This window comes from Glycine soja, chromosome 2 (assembly GCF_004193775.1).
Source record: "Glycine soja cultivar W05 chromosome 2, ASM419377v2, whole genome shotgun sequence".
NCBI lineage: Eukaryota > Viridiplantae > Streptophyta > Magnoliopsida > Fabales > Fabaceae > Glycine > Glycine soja.
In genome coordinates, this window is record NC_041003.1 from 47853994 (window position 1) to 47870684 (window position 16691).

Below are 16691 nucleotides of genomic sequence, written 5' to 3' on the forward strand. Positions count from 1 at the left end.
AAAATTTCAAAGATTAATTTAAAAAATTGTCCTGAGTTGTCCTGGAAAGCTAGCCAGAAGGGTTGTTGGCATATTCCTTTCTGAAGCTGTGGATCTCAATCTCATACTTTGTCGTCGCAGACCTAACCACACAAACAAACCCTAATTACATTTTCTTATCCCAATCTTTCTGCTCCCGCTTCGCTTCATCACTCTTCTCAAGGTATTTTACAATCTCTCTCCCATTCCTTTCCCCTCTATTTTCCTCCTTACAGTTAGATCTTTTAGGTCTTTTTTCCTTTTGATCAAATCAAACTTCAATCGTTCTTATTTTTCCCTAATTCTTTTCGCAAATTTAGGACTCCTCCACCCGTAATTTGGTCACCGATTGCTGCTCAGCTTAGGGTTCCCGATTCCTTATTTTTCTCGGCTTTGGTTTGGGAATTTTGAATTTGTTACGCTGTGGGGGTTTGAGCTTTCTATCATTTTGATCCATAGAGTTGGATCCACATTTTTTATGGCATTTGAGTGCCTAAATAATACTGAGGTTTCTCAAAATTTAGCACACTTTGTAGCAAATCCAGGCATAGGCATAGTTGAACCTAATCAACTTAGTCCCAAATCCTTCTCTGAAGGAGTAGCAACCTCAAAATTTGTGCCTGATACCAAATCTGAATCTGGGAAGGGTGTGAAGTTAAAGGGAGCATCCACGATTAATTCCAAGAAAGGCATCAAAGCCCCGGTCAGTGCTTTGAACCAACTCTCAATTCCTGGTGATGTGATTTTCAATTGTGGTTTGTCCATCACCGACCTTCCTCCGGCATTGATATCTGAGATTCTCAATTGCCTCGACCCGAAGGATCTCGGCGTTGTTTCGTGTGTCTCCACCATTTTCCAAAGAGTTGCCTCCGAGCACGGTGCTTGGAAGCAATTCTATTGTGAAAGGTGGGGGCTACCAACAGCTTCCTTGGCTGTGGATTCAGGTGTTGTGGATGATGATAAGTCATGGAGGGAACTTTTTGTGGAAAGGGAGTTTAGGACTAAGACTTTCATGGGACGTTATAGTATTGACGTGTTGTATGGCCACACTGAAGCAGTTCGGACTGTTTTCCTGTTGGCTTCTGCCAAGCTCATATTTACCTCTGGGTATGACTCTGTTGTGAGGATGTGGGACATGGAGAATGGGTTGTCAATTGCATCATCCCGACCCCTTGGTTGCACCATTCGTGCTGTTGCTGCAGATAGAAAACTATTGGTTGCTGGTGGTACTGATGGATTTATTCATTGTTGGAGGGCTGTTGAAGACCTACTTCACTTGTTTGAGCTCAGAGCCACACAAAACCAGAATACTGAGGTTCGACTATGGGGACATGAAGGTCCTATAACTTCGCTTGCTTTAGACTTGACAAGGATTTACAGTGGTTCATGGGACACAACTGTTCGAGTGTGGGACCGTCTTTCAATGAAGTGTAGTGCAGTGTTGAGGCACAGTGACTGGGTCTGGGCACTTGTCCCTCATGACACTACTGTTGCCAGCACATCAGGTTCAGATGTGTATGTTTGGGATACTAATAGTGGGGCTTTGGTGACCATTGTTCATAATGCTCATGTTGGTAATACTTATGCTTTGGCACGGAGCCATACAGGGGACTTCCTTTTTACTGGAGGTGAAGATGGTGCAATTCACATGTATGAGATTGTTAATGATGGCTATGAGTCTAAAACTTGGCATGTTGCTGCTTGGATTCCTCACTCTGCCGCTGTGTATTCCCTTGCCTTTGAGTTTCCATGGCTTGTTTCTGCATCAAGTGATGGCAAGCTAGCACTAATTGATGTGAGAAAGCTGTTGAGGATTAGCAAGCGAGCTCTAGGGAAAAGAGTTTCAAAGGTAAAGCATTTGGGTGGAGACATAGTGGAGCCTCCACAGAGGATGTTGCATGGATTTAAGAGCAATCTTTTCTCTGTGGATATAGGAGCTGAACGAATTGTCAGTGGAGGTGAAGAAGGTGTTGTCAGGATCTGGAATTTCACGGAAGCTTTGGAAATTGAACGGAGAGCCCGAGCATTAAGAGGAATACGATTAGAGCACAGAATGAGGCGACGGAAGCTTCAAACAGAGCTGAGCAATAAAAGTGGTCGGAGTGATCAGTGTTCAGTTGCAGCCAAGAAAAATTCTGTCACTTGTATTTGGCCCACTAAACGTGGCATGAGCGGAAAGCTGAAAGCATAGTGACTGAGGCAGTCTAATGTTTGCTTATATCCACCAATTGTCAATCCTTTTTAATTTTGTTTTTACAAAATTGATGTATACGATATTTAGTTTCAAGCAGGTAAACTGACCAATTTTAAGTTCTCTTTACGTATTTTGATATGAGAAGTTTCTGTAGGTAGTGATCAGATCAGATTACTCCTCTTTACATTTCAATTGGTACGATTTTGAAAATGATAGTGTTTCTTTCCGAGAATTGTTTTTACACAAGGTGTTTTTACTAGAATTCTATATGTGCGTTTGATAACTCGTATCGACATTCGACCATCGATTCAAACAGATTCATGATGCTTTTGTCTGAGTTTTATGAAACTAATAGATGAAAGCAGTTGCACCAGTTATGATAGTAATACGGGAAGCTGGGGGTAGTGACAGATAGTCATTTATGTTCGATGATAAGCTTATTCTTAGATATGCTCATTATTCTACGAATCAATTTGTTCAGTCTAATATTTTCAAAGTTAAACTATTTATTTGGTCTATATAGTTCTTGGTTCCTATTGCCAACACAAGAGAACATTTTGTGTGTAAAATTTCTACGAAGTTTTTGTAGCAGTGATAAATTGTCAAAAAAATTGTACAGAGATTAAAACTTACACCATTTTGGTATAGGGATTAAAATTTAAAATAGAAACAACTATAAATATCAAGTGAATAGTATAACATGTTTTTAATCTCGTGGATGTGTGTAACAAATCACCAATCATTTTATGAAAGAAATCAAAGGACGAAAGAAACAATTGTCTCAAGATTTTGTTTTGCACAACGTAGTGTCTTGTGATAAGCGTATCAAATTTACCAAAATGTCACCAAGTTACACATTAGTTTTGGGAGTGCTTATACACTCTTCATGAAAGAAATGCTCTAACCTCAGTTCTACAAACTATAAGCTGGTGTTTATCAATAACAGAAATCATTAACGTTTATTACCCTAATCAGATCAGATTCGGATTATTCGTATTTGAAAATAAATAGATGATGTTTTATAAGGAAAATTAATAAATACCACATAAAAATCTGCAGTCATCAAACACCAATTCGACCGTGTTCAGTTTACTTGGATATCAACCATGTTACTGGAAGTTTCTTAATTTGAGTTTTGTTAAAATTACAAAGGAGTTCAAAACGCCTATTTTTTATTTTTCATTTTTTTTAAAGTACTAAGGGTGATTACTTTTTGTTTGTTTTACCTTCCGTAAATAAAAAATATGAAAACCTAAATTTTGCTTATGGAGGTTGTTGAGAAATGGGAAAAATGTGTCAGGTTTTTCGAAAAGAAAAAATGAAAAAAAATTACACGATCAGTCCAATGACAACACGAGTTATGAAAGAAGTTGTTTTCCTTCTTCTATGATCAAATAGAAAATAGTAATACATAAAAAGTTGTGTAATTCTTGTTACACCTGAAAATCCGATCAATGCTACATAGTACCTTACATTTTTAAACTGAGATACTCGTGCAAATCTTTGGCTTCTACCCATTTTGGACCAAACAAGTTCCGGTACTCCTAGTTGAACGGTTTAACTCTAACCAAAGGTTTTAAATAGTGGTCGTGGTCGTGTTGCAGTTAAAACCTTGATGTTATAGCAGCATCAACGTTATAGCATAAAATCAGTTCTTACACCGAAGGTCAGAGCAATTCGAGTGGACAAAACAAAAGGAAACAGTAAGAAAATAAGATGAGAAGGTCTATTGTTGTTCATTCTGTTCCTGAAGTTCTGCTAATAGGCATTCTCAGCATAGTTCATGGACAGTTCACAGACACACCAACTACCAATGCTCATGTGACGAATAGCTCACGTGTGTCGGCATTGTATGTGTTAGGGGATTCCTCAGTTGATTGTGGAGACAACACTCTGTTCTACCCTCTGCTTCACGGTCGACTCTCTTTGTATCCATGTAACGGCTCTGATGCCACCCTTCTTCCTCAACTACTTGGTACTTCTCTTTATCTTTTTTCTTCATCATTTGGACTCTGCATTCGTGATTCAAGCAAATTGGGCAGAACCACTGAAATCCCACATGCAGGAAGTTATAATTTGGAACCATTGCATTCGTGTCAGGATAAAAGAAAACTTTCTTTCAGTGATTCTTATAAGTTCTGTCAATATCATGGTGAATGGAAGCATATTTCCTTTTGTTTTTTCTGCACCATGTGATCTGAATTAATGTATTATGATAGCTGTCCATTTATTTGAGCAATTTATCCCATAATCTCTTGTTTAAGTGACATCAGGCACACATGCACCATCTTTTTCTGTAAGTTCTTCGCTGGTAAATTAGAGGGGTACAAATCAGCTGTTATTTCTGCAGAAACTTTTCAATATTGACTTATGATGAGCATAACTAATGTTAAAACGGGCTCACCCAGATTTAACACTAATTGACGTAATGGGATGATTGTGTTGCAGCTGAGAAGATTGGATTGACCTCAATCAGGCCATTTTATGGACAAAATGGATCTCTGGAGGAGGTTCTTGGTGGTCTCAACTTTGGGTCAACACAAGCTACAATCATGAACCAGGGAAGCTACAGCCATCAGTCTCTTAACCAACAACTACGCCAAGTTTCTGAGACTATGCAGCTGTTGCAACTGCAACTGAATGAGGACACTGCTCTCCAATTTATAAAATCCTCCATCTTTTTCCTGTCCTTTGGCAAAGAAGATTATATTGAACTATTCCTCCATAACTCTTCCAGTTCCAGCGGAATGATGTTTCGGAACAGTTCCCAATATTTTGCTACAATTTTGGTCAACCAAGTCGCAAATGCTGCAAGGTATCTTTATAATGCAAATGCAAGGAAAATCATATGTTTGGGAATTATGCCTCTGGGATGCACACCTCGTATGGCCTGGGAGTTGAATCACACATCAGCTGGAGATTATAATGCAAGCAGTTGTGTGGAACATGTCAATGACTTGGTCTTTGAATACAATAGATTGCTGGATGAACAAATAGGCAAGCTTAATTCGGAATTTTCTGATGCTCAGATGGTGTTCTGTGATGTTTACAATGGAATGATGGAGATTATCAACGAACCAAGGCTTTACGGTATGTTTTTCCTCCCTTGATAACTTCAAATTGAAAATTTATCTATGCTGAATGTTGAGTGTCATCAAGCATTTGAAATCTCTTTGGGCTGATAGAATTTGCAAAACCAATATATTGTAAGAAATTTACAAGCACTCATGTGAAACAATTATATCAAGTGTTCTTGATACAGGTTTTGAAGACGTGAAGAGTGCATGTTGCGGACTTGGTTTGAATGGTGCCATGATAGGGTGTGTCTCCATGGACATGGCCTGTGATCAAGCTTCAACTCATGTTTGGTGGGATTTGTTCAACCCTACTCAAGCAGTCAACAAAATCCTAGCTGATGCAGCCTGGTCTGGCCAACCGATACCTGATCTTTGCCGTCCTATCACCATCCATGAATTGGTTAACATGAAAGTCTAGCATTTCCACTACCTAAAACTCTCATAAACAAAAGTTTCAGAACAATTTGGGGTAGCATATGCTAATCCCATGCAGTACAAAAAAGGATAAAGAAATAGGGTGCTACTGCAGCACTGCTGGGTATGCTTTGGAAACCATTTCTTTATTAGAATCACACAGCACAAAATGGGTTTGTCTTTGTCCTCTGAAATCGATTTAAACTATGCATTAACAATATTAAACAATAACTTGAAAAAGATACCCACAGTACAACTTTACTAAAGAAAATGTAAAATATTATACACATGGAGGGAGCAAAGTAGAAAACCCTAAATCACAGATATTGATGCAAAATCCTAACTCACTCTTCATTCATCATTCTCCATGGCTGCGAAAATTCAAACTAGTTTTTGTTTACCTACATTTTCCATTCCAACCTCAAAACCTAAACCCTACTTAAAGTCGTTCACCATCAAAGCCTCCAAATCCATCTCCGGCCGCAAGCTCCGAGCGGCAGTGATCGGCGGCGGCCCCGCCGGATCCTCCGCGGCGGAGGCCCTAGCTTCTGGCGGAGTCGAGACCTTCCTCTTCGAGCGCAACCCGCCGTCCGTCGCGAAACCATGCGGCGGCGCCATCCCTCTCTGCATGCTCGAAGAGTTCGACATCCCTAACCACCTCATCGACCGCCACGTCACGCACATGCGCATCTTCTCCCCTTCCAACATCGCCGTCGACTTCGGCAAAACACTAAAACCCCACGAGTTCATCGCCATGCTCCGCCGTGAGGTCCTCGACTCCTTCCTCCGCTCCCGCGCGCACGCCGCCGGCGCCACCGCGATCTCCGGCCTCGTCACCGCCCTCGACCTCCCCGCCTCGCCGGACGCGCCCTACACCGTCCACTACACCGCCAACGGCTCCTCGCGCCGCTCCCTCGCCGTGGACGTCGTGATCGGTGCCGACGGAGCCAACAGCCGCGTGGCCAAAGCCATCGGCGCCGGCGACTACGCCTGCGCCATCGCGTTCCAGGAGCGGATCAAGTTACCGGACGAGAAAATGGCGTACTACGAAAATCTGGCGGAGATGTACGTAGGCGACGACGTATCACCAGATTTCTACGCGTGGGTTTTTCCCAAGTGCGACCACGTGGCAGTGGGCACGGGTACAGTGCGGTCAAAGAAAGACATTAAGCTGTACCAGCGCGGGATCAGGGAAAGAGTGAAACCAAAGATCAACGGTGGGAAAGTGATCAAAGTGGAGGCGCACCCTATTCCGGAACACCCGCGTCCGGTTCGGGTGAGGGGACGCGTGGCGCTCGTAGGAGACGCTGCTGGCTACGTGACCAAGTGTTCGGGTGAGGGTATTTATTTCGCGGCGAAATCGGGTCGCGTGTGCGGAAACGGTGTCGTAAGGGCTTCGGAGGGTGGGGATAGGATGATTGACGAGTGTGATCTGAGGAGGGAGTACCTGAAGCCGTGGGACGCCGAGTATGCTAACACGTTTAGGTTTTTGGATCTGCTGCAGAGGGTTTTCTACGGTAGTAACGCGTGCAGGGAGGCTCTGGTGGAGCTGTGTGGTGATGAGTATGTTCAACGCATGACGTTTGAGAGCTATTTGTATAAGAAGTTGGCCCGTGGGAGAGTCTTGGATCATGCTAAGCTTTTCATGAATACCCTTGGCAGCTTGGTCAGGTCTAAAGTTGTTCAAACAAGCATGGAGAGTTTCATACTATGATTTTCCAAACACTACTCAATAATTTTGTTTCTGTAATTTCTGTGTTCTGTCTTTTTTTTGTGACCTCCTTACAGAGGCACTTTTGGATTTCAAGCAATGCATTGAAAATGTTTTCGTCAAATACAAAACAAGAGCAGCATACAATATTTCACTTATTGATCTCATAATTCAAGGACTTAACAATAACAGGCTCATTTGTCCATCCAAATCACACATCGAAGACACTGTCCTTTAATCATTAAATCAAAAGCTTTGTTGATATCTTTGAACTCCACTTCATGTGTGACAAACCCATCCAAATTCAGTTCCTGTTGAGAATTGGAGATCAAAGTGTTGCTAATTAAACAAATGCATCCTGAAAACTTGGTATTATGTCAGTCTTATTTATTTTACATAAAATTGGACACAATACCTTGTCCAAGTAGCGTTTAATGAGAATAGGCACATGAGACTTGGGTTTGAGTCCTCCAAACATGCATCCCACGAGGCTCTTCCCACTAACGAGGATCTCACTACAGCTAAGGCTCAACTTGGAGCCTGGCTTGTCCGATCCCAAAACTATTGTTTTTCCCCAACCCTGTTGAAGAAGCATTTAGTTTTAACAATTAATGCATCCAAAAAGTTTAAAATTTGCTTAGAATGTGTTTGGACAGAGAATTTTACATGAAGTAATTTATCAGAGAATTTGAATTTTCTGTAATTTAAAATTCATTATTTTGATGTTTTTTTTATGAAAAATTTAGAATTTTAAACAACTAAAAATCTGGAATTTCAATTCCTTCTTAAAGGTGAGAAATTGAAATTCTCTTCTTATCGTCTTCTTTAAGAAACACCGTTTGAACTCCCGGAACATCGATCCGGTGTGAGCGTAGAGGAACACGTATAACTAACACATCAACCATATTTTTTTCTTTTTTTTCACCCTCATAATTTTAATTTTTTTTATCCAAACACAAAATTTTGAAAATAAAAGAATTTTAATTGAAGTATTTGAAATTATTAGAATTTAAAATTTCTCAGAATTTTAAATTTCTCCATCCAAACACACTCTAAAGGAAATTGCAATCAAGTCTGCCTCTATTTGATGGGAAACTTCATTTTCATGATGTACTTGAAATTTCAAATTACTTAGCACAAAAGAAAGCTATTAGTTTGGGCACACTTTGAGAGACAGACCTTTCTACAAGAAGCATATGCCTCATGCATCAATGATGCATTACCAACACATTCAAAACAATAATCTGCTCCTCCATCAGTCATCTCTATGATAACCTGCTCCACAACCGCATATGAGAAGAAAATTTAAGTACTTGAGGCAACTAAATTAAGTAAATATTGGAACCTAGAAGAGGGTAGACCTGGCTCGCAGATTTGTTTTCACATTCTCCAGAATGAACAAAATCCGTGATTCCAAACTTCTTTCCTGAGTAAAGCAGAGGAACAATCCCAAGAATTCAATTACATAATTTGAGGCTTTGAGCACAATAACAACATCAAAACAAATTTATTTGACTGACTGCTTGGTGTGATATTATTAAACAAACAATGCATTACCGATTTCATATTTTTCTGAGTTGATATCCACACCTATAATCCTTGTTGCTCCACAAAGTCTAGCTCCCTCAGCAACCTAGGAAACCAATCATTTGCAATGAGCGTTTGAGTATAATAAACCACAAAATACTGAAAGAAAACAGCCATACGTGGATTCCTTACAGCTAATCCAATACTTCCCAGCCCGAAAATAGCTACTGTAGACCCTGGCTCCACACCTGCTGTTCTCCAAGCAGCACCTACCCCTAAATATTGAATTGGATGAATGTTGAGTAGTGATTTAAAATGTAAAAACAACCTTTTTTATTTATTACTATAAGATATTCTGACCATAATTTATATTATGTAACTGATACAGTTCTTCTCTATTCTTCTAATGCTTGCATTACCGGTTGATACACCACAACTGAGGAGGCATGCCTTGCTGGGAGGAACTTCCGGATCAATCTTGGTTAGATGGGCGATGTCGACCACGGTGTACTCGCTAAAACTAGAAACAGACAAGAAGTGGTGTATGATCTCTCCTTTTAAATCCACGAATCTAGAAGTGGCATGTCTAGGCATCCAAGGAGACAGCTTGAAAGGAAACTTTGAACAAAGGTTGCTCTTGCTTGATTTGCAATCTATACACTCCCCACATTCAGCTATGAAAATTGGGACAACCATATCTCCTTTTGCAACTTCAGTTACATCCTCTCCTACGCTCTCCACAACCCTGGATCACATAAAATGGGTTGGAATGCATCATCAGCTCCTATAGTTTTAAATTAAATGACTGAACAAGTAAAAGAGGGGCTTAGGGTGGCAAATCATTGGCAAACCAACATGAGAAAAATGGAAAGATAGCAGTAGAACTCTATTCTATTTATCCTTTTACTATATATTAAATCAACGTTCTTTGATTACGAAAAAACAATGATGTTCTTTTTTCCATTGAATCTGAGATACCTCCTAACTAAGAAGTAAGAACAAAGGTTAGAAGTACTGAGATTCATTTAAAGAACCAAAGCTAGAGGTTGGAGACATTTTTGGTTGAAAACTGATTCCCTTTTGCTTGTCCAAGCTTTCAAGGATAATTCCATTGTTCCCTGGTGTTTATATATTCACCTAACTTCTTTTTGCTTTAGGATCACTCATATTTTTAGAGAGGCCAATGATTGTGCAGATAGATTAGCCTCTTCTGGTGTGCAGCATTTTGGTCATACTTGGTGGGATTACCCACCCCTTTTGATATCAAATATGCTTCTTAGGTTCAGACGGGAGCTTCCTGCTTATAGGTTCTCTTAGCCTTGTTTGCCTAGGGTTTCGGTTCCCCCCCCCCCGAGTGTTTTGTCCTTTCTCGTTTTGATCAATAATATCAGGTCTCTTCAAAGGGGGATGCCAACATAGTTGAGATTTTAAGGATCTGCTGCTCCGCCAGTATATATATATATAAAAGACATTCATTTGAAGAACCAAGATATATTTCTCCTTAACCCGGGATTTCTCATTTTTTTAATTAGTATATAGTTATTCTTATCTCTTAAAGAAAACTAGTAATCATCTTCTAGCTGAAACTAATTTTACACATGGGTATGTGCATAAAGAGCAGCGATCCTTGAAACTTTATGCTTCAACCTTCTAGTTCTTAATAAATCAACGGTCAAGCTATTTTCATTGAATAGCAAAAGGCTTACATAGACTGTAGTTGTTGTCCCTGGTAGTACTTGCACTCAACTCACCTAAACTATTTTCCTGAATCATAAACTATAGTTTTTCATTCCTCTCCCGAAAAACTGGGCATAGAAATTAACTACTCTTGAGGTGGCTCTTCACAACTTTACATGTAACAGAATACCCATACAATTAAACAAAAAGGCCCCAAAACTTGGAGTAGGAACCATATTTCATATTTGTAAGGAGTAAGGAGTAAGGAGTAAGGACCACAATATATTTTTAGTAAACAAAAAAATTAAAGCACCAAAGTTTACTCTACCAAAATAAAAAGGAACGTTTATGTTGATGCAGAAAAACCATATAGATTTAGCATACAAACATGGTTATATTTTTTATAAATGAAACTGAGAGAAAAAAAGGAGCAAAGTGCATAAACTCACCCTATTGCCTCATGACCCAGAATTGTTGGGAAATTGGCCGGAGGCCCCTTCAAAACACAGAAAATATCATCTTATTAAAATAAAATAAAAAATTCAACATCAATTGAATGAAAATGAAAAGTTGGTATAGGGAAGGCATTTTTCAAATCATAATAAATCATTTAGAGAGATGAAAAATGGTGGCAAGTGGCAACCTGCATGTTCCGGAAACTGATATCAGTTCGACAGAGAGAGGAGCATATAATACGAATGCGAGCTTCACCAGGCATTGGTGGCGCCACCATGATCTCCTCAATACCCAGTGGCTCACCAGCTTTGCGACAAACCGCCGCTATAGTTTCCAAATGAAACAAAACAAATGGTGTTCATACATATGAAACATACAATGCAACCAAGAAAGACATTAAAAAGTACAGAAAAAGAAAAAAAGCTGGAGCAATGATGGCACACCTTTACATCTTATGGGTTGTCCTTCAGTTGTTGCTAATTTATGTTCCATGGTGATCCAAATCAAAAAGATGAGTCAATGCAATCTGTTACTGTGTGGAGAGGATTTGGGAGCTGATGGACATATGAAATAACGAAAAACCAACTACACAGCGTGAAGCTAAACAAGCTAGAATGCTATCATTTCCTTCCTTTTTCGGTCACTGCTACTCTCAACTCTCATCTCAGCCTCACGTAGCTGATCCTTTCCCTTTTTGGTGTCATTTTTATGAGCTATTTAATTAAATATTACTACTCATTTAGTCCTCTATTAACACAATAATTAGCTTTTAGTCTTACACCTAACAGTTTTTCGTTTTAGTTATTACATGTATACTCTTTTTCGTCTCCTCTGTTTCAAATATAAAAAAAAAATACTTTTTTTTCTCAAATATATATAACTAATTCTATCTCCAAAATGTACTTTATTTAATTGAAATTTTAGTTTTAATGATTTTTGTATTCTTAATATCAAGTTTTAATGAAAAATAAATTGAAAAATTAAAGTTTAATTTTTAATTAAGATTAATATAATTAAATGTGATAAACTAATATTCTTTATCAGCTTGAATCAATTTTTTTTTCTATATGAACTTAAATAGATAAAAAAAAAGTATATGTATAATGACTAAAATGAATAGTGTTTACTTACAGAGACACATCTTGAATGTGCAGATGTCTTCCACTTTTGAGAGGACATTGAAGAAATTATTTTCTTTTATTTGCAGGAAGCCAATATGAAGAATGTAGAAGACATAGTTAAAAATAAAATTGCCTTGAACTTTCTGTACTGGTTAACGTCATAAAGAGAACCAAGATAAAACTAATATTTTGTGCTTTCTTTTTTCTTGAAATATTCTTTTATTTAGGAGAAGGACTTCAAAATCGAAAATAGTCTCTTTGCATTTATATATGCAAAGGTAAGGTTAAATACAATAAAATTAGTCAGACCTTCTGCTTACAAAGCATCCAAATATTAGGGAGTTCCCTGATTACCAAACAAAATGTGTCACAGTGTAAATATTATAGGTTTATAATAACCTTTAGGCGTATGTGGAATCCACCCAAATATTATGTGATTTCACCTTATAACGGAGGCACATTTGATGAAGCATCCCCGTCAAGGGGAATGGAAGACATGTCATTCGTGATTATAGCTTAAGCTTGCTTTTAAAATGGAAATTAGTAATGATAAAAAAGAGGGAAATTAGCTATCACAGAAAATAGATACTAAAATACTTTGAAGCATTGATGGTCACCATCAATTTATTTGACATAATTACTTTGCGGCATCAACTGCTTTTACATTGAATATGTTCTCTCCAAATACAAAAAAAAAAAAAGTATCCAATATTTTAATTATTGATATCATAATCCAAGGGATTAAAGTAACTGTTAATTGTACAGGAATAGGTTCATTTGTCCATCCAAATCACACATCGAAGACACTGTCCTTCAATCAATAGATCAAAAGCTTTATTGATATCCTTGAACTCCATCTCATGTGTGACAAACTCGTCCAAATTCAGTTCCTGTTGATAATTGCATATGAAATTTACTAAAAAGAAGCCTTGGGTATTGCTATATGTCAATATTATTTTTACATAATCATTACTAATAAACTAGTTTTAAACACACACACACACATATTAATAGAGGGGGCAAAGAGAATAGACCAGAAAAGATTAATAGAAATTGCACAGTACCTTGTCCATGTAGCGTTTAAGGAGAATGGGTACATGAGACTTAGGTTTGAGTCCTCCAAATAAACATCCCCTGAGGCTCTTCCCACTAACTAGGACCTCACTACAGCTAAGGTTCAACTTGGATCCTGGCTTGTCCACTCCCAAAACTATTGTTTTCCCCCAACCCTGTACGCAAAGCATTAGTTTTAACAATTGCTGCATTCATCAAGTATGCATCAGTTAAGAATTTAGTAATGGAAATTGCAATCAAGCCTACCTCAAATATGAATGGAAACTTCATTTTCATGAAGTACTAGGAAGTTGAAATTAGTTAGCACAAAGGAAAACTAGTACTACTTTTAGTGGATTTTCAAGCTTTGGGCTAGGGTGATTGTAGAAAATCATGTTGTAGTTATTGTTACAATATAATCACATTATTTTGTCTGCCTATAAACCATAGTGCAGGGCATGTTTTGAGCACACTTTGAGAGTGTGAGAGAGAGAGAGAGAGACAGAGAGATACCTTTCTACAAGAAGCATATGCCTCGTGCATCAATGATGCCATACCAACACATTCAAAGCAATAATCTGCTCCCCCACCAGTCATCTCTATGATAACCTGCTTCACAACCCCATATGAGAAGAAAATCTAAGGACATGAGACAATTAGTTAAATTAAATAAAGATTGGAGCCTAGAAGATGGTAGACCTGGCTCACAGATTTATTTTCACATTCTCCAGAATGGACAAAGTCCGTGAGTCCAAACCTTTTTCCTGAGTAAAGCCGAGGAACAAACCAATAAAATCAATTAGTACATAATTTGAGCACAATAATAACATGGAAACAAATTTATTTAAATATTACTTTTTAAGGAAATGCTTGATGTGATATTATTAAACAAAAAAAGTATTACCGATTTCATATCTTTCTGGGTTGACATCCACACCTATAATCTTAGTTGCTCCACAAAGTCTAGCTCCCTCAGCAACCTATGATACCAATTGCTTGCAATGAGCATTTCAATATAATCAATCACAAAATACGGAAAGAAAACAGAGCTAAATGGACACCATACTGCTAATCCAATACTCCCCAGCCCAAAAATAGCTACTGTAGACCCTGGCTCCACACCTGCTGCTCTCCAAGCAGCACCTATCCCTAAAAGTGGAAGTTTAATCAAAATATTGAATTTCGTGAATGTTGTTGAGTAGTGATTTAAAATGTAAAAACAACCTTGTATTTATTCTGACCATAATGTATATTATGTAACTAATATAGTTCTTCTCTATATTAATGTTTTCATGGTTTAGGCAAATTACCTGCTGATATACCACAGCTGATGAGGCATGCCCTGTTGGGTGGTATTGCCGGATCAATCTTGATTAGATGGGCAATGTCGACCACAGTGTACTCGCTAAAACTAGAAACAGACAAGAAATGATGTATGATCTCTCCTTTTAAATCTGTGAATCTAGAAGTGGCATATCTAGGCATCCAGGGAGACACCTCAAATGGAAACTTTGAACAAAGGTTGCTCTTGCTTGATTTGCAATCGATACACTCCCCACAATCAGGTAAGAAAATTGGAACAACCACATCTCCTTTTGTAACTTCAGTTACATCCTCTCCTACACTTTCCACAACCCTGGATCACATAAAAATGGGACTGGAATTCATCAACGGCTCCTATAGTATCAAATTAAATGTCTGAACAAGTAGATCCAATGGGGCTTAAGGTGGAAAATCATTGGCAACCAACATGAGACAAAAGGGGCAAACATATTGAGTTGTAGAATTTCTTAATAAATCAATGGTCAAATTATTGTCATTGAATAATCAACAGGCTTACAGATCAGATGTTTTTCTCTTAATCAAATCCATGCTCCCAAAATTAAAATTTGAAACACTACGATTTGTCTCAACGACCATAGTTATTCATTCCTCTCCCTAAAAGTTGGATTTAAAAAATTAAATGCTCTTGAGTTGGCTCTTTACAAACTTAAGTGCATATGTAACACAGAATACACAAGCAATTAAACAAAAAGGCACCGAAACTTACGATATATAGAAACCAACTTTGTGAGGAGTAAAGACCACAATAAATTTTCATTAAACATAAATCAAAGCACCAAAGTTTACTCTACCAAAAAAATGAAAAAGAAGAAAATTTTATGTTGATACAGAAAAAGCATACAAATTTAGCATACCAACAAGGTAGTGGAATCCTTAATTATGAGAAAAGAGGGAGCAAAATAAAATGCATAAACTCACCCTATTGCCTCGTGACCCAGAATTCTTGGATAAATGGCAGGATGGTCCTTCAAAACACAGAAGATACATCTTAATAATAAAAAAAAAAGCATTCAGAAGTTTCCACAGAACAAAAAAAGAAAAAATTAATCTAAATTCTACATCAAATGAATGAAAATGAAAAGGTGGTATAGGGAAGGCATTGGCTGAGAAAAATGTTCCAAATCATAGTAAATCATTTAGAGAGACCAAAAATGGTGGCAAGTGGCTACCTGCATGTTCCGAAAACTGATATCGGTTTGACAGAGAGAGGAGCATATAATACGAATGCGAGCTTCACCAGGCATTGGTGGCGCCACAATGATCTCCTCAATACTCAGTGGTTCACCTGCTTTGCGACAAATTGCCGCTACAGTTTACAAATGTAACAGAACAAATGGTGTTCATACATATGAAACATACATACAATGCAACTAAGAAAGCCATTAAAAATACAAAAATAAAAAAGATTGTTTTCAGGAATGATGGCATACCTTTACATCTTATGGATTGTCCTTCAGTTGTTGTGGCTACTTTGTGTTCCATGGCTATCCAAAACAGTGTTAGGGTAATTGTATCAATGAAATATATACTAAGTGAAAACTAACTTGATGAGGGATATGGCTAAAGTTCAGAGGAAGTGAATATAGAAACGTCAGAACTCAGATGGAGAGTTATGAAATAGGGACAATTATATTGGACAAACCAAGCACACCGACATTTTTGCTTCCCTTAAAGCTACCAAGCTAGAATGGTTTCATTTTTGTGGGTCACTCTCAGCCTCAGCCTTACGTACCTCATTATCTTTTACACTTATTTTTAGTCTCATTTTTTTTGTTGATTATGAGAGTAAAAAATTTAAATGCACCCACAAATTTCTGCAGAAAAAAAGGCTCAGGTTTTAGTTCAATGTTTTTGTTATCCTTTCTTATCTAGTTTTTGAGGAATCAATCTACTATAGTGACTTTACTATTATATATTAATGCTATATGTATTTCTATTTTATAGTTGAGATTTTAAAAAAATAAACAATTAGGTCTTGTTTCTGCATTACAGATATGTGACAACTGGAAAATTAAATGGGAACTTTGAATTTCCATAATATAGAGAGAGACAGGTATTAACTGTCATTGTGCATGATTTGTGGTCCATTTTTTTTTTAT

At 37.9% G+C, this 16691-nt stretch overlaps 5 protein-coding genes across 7 annotated transcripts; 3 read left to right on the forward strand and 2 right to left on the reverse strand.

Annotated features, from left to right (window-relative positions):
* The first annotated feature begins 36 nt into the window (after positions 1-36).
* Positions 37-2441, forward strand: LOC114400607 (F-box/WD-40 repeat-containing protein At5g21040). Its single transcript, XM_028363137.1, has 2 exons — positions 37-202; positions 339-2441. The coding sequence occupies exon 2, from the start codon at positions 497-499 to the stop codon at positions 2207-2209; it is 1713 nt and encodes a 570-aa protein (XP_028218938.1). The 5' UTR covers positions 37-202; positions 339-496; the 3' UTR covers positions 2210-2441.
* Positions 2442-3843: 1402 nt separating this feature from the next.
* LOC114400636 (GDSL esterase/lipase At1g71250-like) lies at positions 3844-5865 on the forward strand. The gene is made up of 3 exons (XM_028363183.1): positions 3844-4187; positions 4661-5302; positions 5475-5865. The coding sequence occupies exons 1-3, from the start codon at positions 3929-3931 to the stop codon at positions 5705-5707; spliced, it is 1134 nt and encodes a 377-aa protein (XP_028218984.1). The 5' UTR covers positions 3844-3928; the 3' UTR covers positions 5708-5865.
* Positions 5866-5882: 17 nt separating this feature from the next.
* On the forward strand, positions 5883-7572 carry LOC114400616 (geranylgeranyl diphosphate reductase, chloroplastic-like). Its single transcript, XM_028363150.1, has one exon. It carries the CDS (start codon positions 6071-6073, stop codon positions 7415-7417), a length of 1347 nt encoding a protein of 448 aa, XP_028218951.1. The 5' UTR covers positions 5883-6070; the 3' UTR covers positions 7418-7572.
* Positions 7440-11773, reverse strand: LOC114400623 (alcohol dehydrogenase-like 7). 2 transcript variants are annotated; one of them, XM_028363171.1, is made up of 10 exons: positions 11518-11773; positions 11262-11398; positions 11068-11114; positions 9361-9686; positions 9134-9216; positions 8972-9047; positions 8776-8840; positions 8594-8689; positions 7830-7994; positions 7440-7725 (listed from the first exon to the last, which is right to left on the reverse strand). In XM_028363171.1, exons 1-10 carry the CDS (start codon positions 11564-11566, stop codon positions 7609-7611), a joined length of 1161 nt encoding a protein of 386 aa, XP_028218972.1. In that variant the 5' UTR covers positions 11567-11773; the 3' UTR covers positions 7440-7608. The 2 variants fall into 2 exon arrangements, with proteins under 2 accessions (XP_028218972.1, XP_028218964.1); XM_028363163.1 differs by having other exon boundaries at positions 7830-7997.
* A 1006-nt stretch (positions 11774-12779) lies between these two features.
* On the reverse strand, positions 12780-16359 carry LOC114400645 (alcohol dehydrogenase-like 7). Of its 2 annotated transcripts, none has more exons than XM_028363204.1 (10): positions 16023-16359; positions 15762-15877; positions 15511-15557; positions 14559-14884; positions 14315-14397; positions 14153-14228; positions 13948-14012; positions 13762-13857; positions 13260-13424; positions 12780-13085 (listed from the first exon to the last, which is right to left on the reverse strand). In XM_028363204.1, exons 1-10 carry the CDS (start codon positions 16072-16074, stop codon positions 12969-12971), a joined length of 1143 nt encoding a protein of 380 aa, XP_028219005.1. In that variant the 5' UTR covers positions 16075-16359; the 3' UTR covers positions 12780-12968. The 2 variants fall into 2 exon arrangements, with proteins under 2 accessions (XP_028219005.1, XP_028218996.1); XM_028363195.1 differs by having other exon boundaries at positions 15762-15898; positions 16023-16356.
* Positions 16360-16691: the final 332 nt, after the last annotated feature.